Source organism: Pteropus alecto, unplaced genomic scaffold (genome assembly GCF_000325575.1).
Source record: "Pteropus alecto unplaced genomic scaffold, ASM32557v1 scaffold101, whole genome shotgun sequence".
Taxonomy (NCBI): Eukaryota; Metazoa; Chordata; class Mammalia; order Chiroptera; family Pteropodidae; genus Pteropus; species Pteropus alecto.
In genome coordinates this window covers 2,802,255-2,806,852 of record NW_006432945.1, presented here as the reverse complement: position 1 = coordinate 2,806,852, position 4,598 = coordinate 2,802,255, and the positions used below count along the sequence as shown (strand labels likewise).

Genomic DNA, 4,598 nt, shown 5'->3' with positions numbered 1-4,598 from the left:
ATATTATTAAAACAATATTTATTTATTTAAATGGCTGGTAGTTGGCTAACAACAATATAAATAGATGGAAAGTAAAGTGGGAAATATATATTTAAGCCCTAGGAAATGTTCGTAATATATTTGGCTTTAAAAGAGTTACAACGAAAAGTTTTATTTAATAGTAGAGTTATAAATCTCATCAGTGACACTAGAGTCAATATTTTTCTCTCTAGGTCACTGTAATAGTCAACTATGAGCAAGATAAAATAAAGCATTTAACAAATGAATGTCAAATCATAATATGTATGTAAAATGTCTTGAATATAAGCACTATACAAATTAAAACATGTCATTATCGAAACATAAATGATTTATTATTTTATGAAACTGAAATGGCCATAAGAATAACATCATATAAAAGTTTACCATAAAGATTAAAAAGAAAAAATAAAACCAATTGCCTGCTAAGGCAAGTACTTCCTAATAGCAAACCATACATGATGAAATTAAACTGCAATTATGTACCTCACCACACTGAGACTCAGGTACAGGTGACATTACTATACGATAATATTGTTTATAAGACACACTTCTAAGCATTATAAAAATGTGTAGGCACATGAGGAAAAAAATGGCACTTTTTAATTCTCCCTCAAATAACTATTTTGGATATAAATAGCTTCATATTATTTTATATAATAACACCCCCCCCCCAAAAAAAAAACACTAAACTAAAAACACCTAAAAGACTGAAAGTGAAAACAAAAATTCCACGGAGTCAAATAAATAAAAAGACATTAACATATTAAGAAAGTACTTTGAAATGCTAAGAACGTGCCTATTTCCATACAAACTGCTGCATCAGCATAATTTATTTAAAGGTTACTTTTAAGATGTGCGTAAGAATACTGGATATACCTCAGTAGAGAGGAAGTGTTGATTTTACCCATAAATACTCCATTCTTTTAATAGTTATAAGAGGAGATAATGTCCACAGGTATAGCTCACACTATATTTGTAAATTTTGCCATTGTCTTTTCTCTTGAATGGAGCTTTGGCATAATACCCAACTCAGCCACAGGATTCCGTGGACTCCAGCACTTAAAGCAGTGCTGCTGACAGCATCAAGTCCTGAGCGCTGTACAGAGAAACATCAGCCCAGATTTCCTTTGGTGATTCTCTTCGGAAAATCCTTTCACTGGAGTAATTTCTTACACTAGAGTACAGGATTAACATACTAACCTTTCAGCCACTGAATACTGGGGACAGGGTTAAATTCTATAGGCTGCAGACTGTGATGGAGGGAAACACAGGCTTTATGTCAATAAACGCAATGCCTACTCAAACGTCTATATTAGAGCTCTAAGTCTTAGTGCTAAATGAATCTGAAGCAGCCATTACAAAAACAAAGTTTTAATCAAAATTTTAAATTGTTTCTAATTTCAAAACAGCTATTATGGAACATTATAAACTAATTAAACTTTGTTCTGACTCATTCAGAAACTTAGTTCTACAATTACAGATGTGCTCAATCAATGCACATCTAGCACCCTGCCTCCACAGGATCAAGTCTTTTTATTCATGAAATGACTGTGTTGTGCTCTATAAGCCAAAGAGCAGGCTGACATCCTGTGGGCACCCTCCTGTGACATTTTCAAATCACACTGGCTGGTAATTCTTACTCTAACCCCAACTGCAGTCATCTATTAATCCATCTTTAATTACATTATTCTCACATCTGAATGATATTTGCATAGCACTTTTGAGGTAAAAATGTTCTCCATGTCTGAATACTTGGAAATAATATTTTTAAAGGTATACTTCTGTGTTTTACTGGGGCCCAATTCTCTTACAGTAGTTAACCTTGATGAAAGAGCTATTAGGACTCAAGACGAGAGGGCTCAACCAGAAAGAAACAAATTGCAGACTAAGCTTAAAATTACACAATTAATTCTATAGATACTTTATCTTGAAGGGGAAAAAACCTATGACATTGAACAAAAATATACAATTTGCCTTTAAGTAATTCGGACATGAGAAAATCCAAGTTTATAATGCTTCCAATTTGTCCAAGGGTATTTCTAATACAAAAAATATTCTGCCATATAATTCGACAAAGTGTTCTCATAAAGAGTACATTTAAAATTCCACTTGTATATTTTTTGATATATCTCTTAAGTCTTTCTTTGGTAAATCAATATATATTTTTAGTCAGGTTTCTAAATATTCAGTGACACATCTCTTAAGTTGTTATAATACACTGAAAGTTAAGCATGCCATTGATATTTTCAGTACCTGACATTTATCAAATAGAGAAAACACTGTTATACAGAGAAACCAGAAATAGATAATAGTTTATTCATGTTTTTAACCATGAGTTATCAATGACTGATATAGTAAGAACGAACCCAACTGCAAGAATACTGAAGCAGATGCACAGAGAAACCATACGACTTGTTCAAACTTGGCGTCACCATCATTTAATTAGTGCTGAGAATGTGTTATGTGGTGTTCAGGATTCAAAATGCACATAGGCTCAGTATGTCACATCCACAAATATGAAACAGAATTCCTGGTCACCAGTACTTTGAGGTGAACATAAGAGCCCTTTCTTGATCCCCTTCTAAAAGAAGGGAAGAACTATGGTAGCCACCTTTCATGACAAGTTAAATAATTATTAACAACAAGAACTGCTTATCTTTAATATACCTTGCACTGCTAGAAGCTGCTCCTCTGTGGTCCAACGGGCATTAATTTTCTGATTTGACTACAAAATTAAAGAGAAGTTTCCTAATGAGGATATGAAGACAGACATTTTTCCAAAGTGCTTATTTATTTTTTTTAACTTTTTACCATATTATAGACATGAGATTACTAAAACTCTGATTTGGAAGATTCCATTTTCATAAGAATTAAAAAATATATTCTGAGTTACCCTTTGCCCACACAAGAGGTAATAAAAGGGAAATGTACCCATTGGGAGAATGAACAACATTCACATTTATACTCTACTCGGAGATATTAAAACGGAGAAAATCTATGAGTTACCTATTTTCCAACTCCAATGTGTTCCTATCACGCACTGTAGATGTTAATTTTAGCCTGTTTTTTTTAAATTAAAATTGAGGTGATATTGGTTAATAAAACTATATAAGTTTCAAGCGTACAATTCTATATAACACATCATTTGTATATTATATTGTCTGTTTCTCACCCAATTTTACCCTAGTTTTAAACATTTAAGACGTTATTTTCTTTAGAGAGGATCTATGACTCTCTTTAAAATTTCTCTTCATATTTCGATGAAATCTTTCCTTACCCCACCAAAAACAGTGTTGTATAAATTAACATAGAACTGTTGAGCAGGCCTAAATCCTAAAATATTTCTTTATATTTCTGAAGCAGAAAGTGACCCGCTATAACAATATTTCCGCCCAAGACTTCCCATATTCCTCTCCATATTTCTGTTTTAAAAAAATTCCGTTTAGGATTTTTATCATGACAATATTGCAGTATTAAACACTTAATCAAATTTCATTAGTGTATACCCACTGATGAGTAATAAGGATCTTTAGCAGTGGATGGAGGGACAGAAATATGTATACTAGCCCATAGAGGTTTGCGGTAGAAACTGTCCAGATAAAGTGGTCTAATGTGATACATGGACATGCTGGGCAAAACAGAAAGAAAAGCTTCCTATGAGAAAGGGTGTTTAGGTCTTATCTTATGGTCTTAGCAATAAGTTTCTACAGAGCACAGAAGTTCTGAGTAATACCAACTTTCTTGCCATGAATGAAGAGGTTTAAGTAAGCAATCAGAAGAATAAAACAAAAATTCAAAATTCAAAAAACAATTACTAGAGAAGAAAAAAGTAAAATAAGACTCACAATAAAGGAGGGAAAAACCTAAAACAGAAAGCACTGAATTCCAGAGGAGAAATGGGATAGCGAGGCAGGCCTGGCAAAGAGTGGGTAAGCCTCGGGGTTAGGATACTGGTCACGAGGCAAAGAAACAACAACACAAAGGTAAAGAGAAAGATGGGGAACAGGACACAGACAAGCAGTAATAAGAAAATGGTGAACTAAGGCTAAAAAAGTGAAAAGAAAGAAATAAAAAGAAAAAGGAGAGAGGAAAAACTAGAAAATTTAAACCTACTTTCCCCAAAAAGAGGAGTAAAAGAATGGAATAGGCGTTAATGTCTAAGTTAATACCCAGGTAATCTGATGTTACCGGCCATGAAAGGAGACAGAACAGAACAGGTCCTTGCACTCAATGACAGTTGGTACTAGAACCTATTTAAAACAGATTCAAACATTTCAAACTAAATGGTTAAAAAATAAAGGGTTGACTACAACTTAATTTGTAATATAAAACTAAAACTTATAAAAATAGTTAATGATCTCATTTATAAGTTTCATCTTATTTTTGGCATGTTGTTTCTGACTATACGATGGGATAACATTCTCCAGCTTTGAAACTTACAACATGAGCAAAGAATGGGTTGTCTTTGTTCAAAACTTCAAGAAATTTCTCCAGGGCTCTCAATTTTTGGTAATCAAATTATTCTTTTTTGAAGTCTGTATTATCCATGAGTCATCATCCTTTTTCCTTCAACTGTT

At 33.0% G+C, this 4,598-nt stretch overlaps 1 protein-coding gene across 5 annotated transcripts in view; it reads right to left on the bottom strand.

Moving 5' to 3' along the window:
- RCOR3 (REST corepressor 3) overlaps positions 1–4,598 on the bottom strand; it is a 50,380-nt gene that overhangs the window by 8,900 nt on the left and 36,882 nt on the right. For all 5 annotated transcript variants that reach the window (XM_006907697.2, XM_006907699.3, XM_025043898.1 and 2 more), the window contains one exon: positions 2,689–2,746. In XM_006907697.2, coding sequence (XP_006907759.1) covers positions 2,689–2,746 — 58 coding nt within the window. The remainder of the gene's footprint in view (positions 1–2,688; positions 2,747–4,598) is intronic.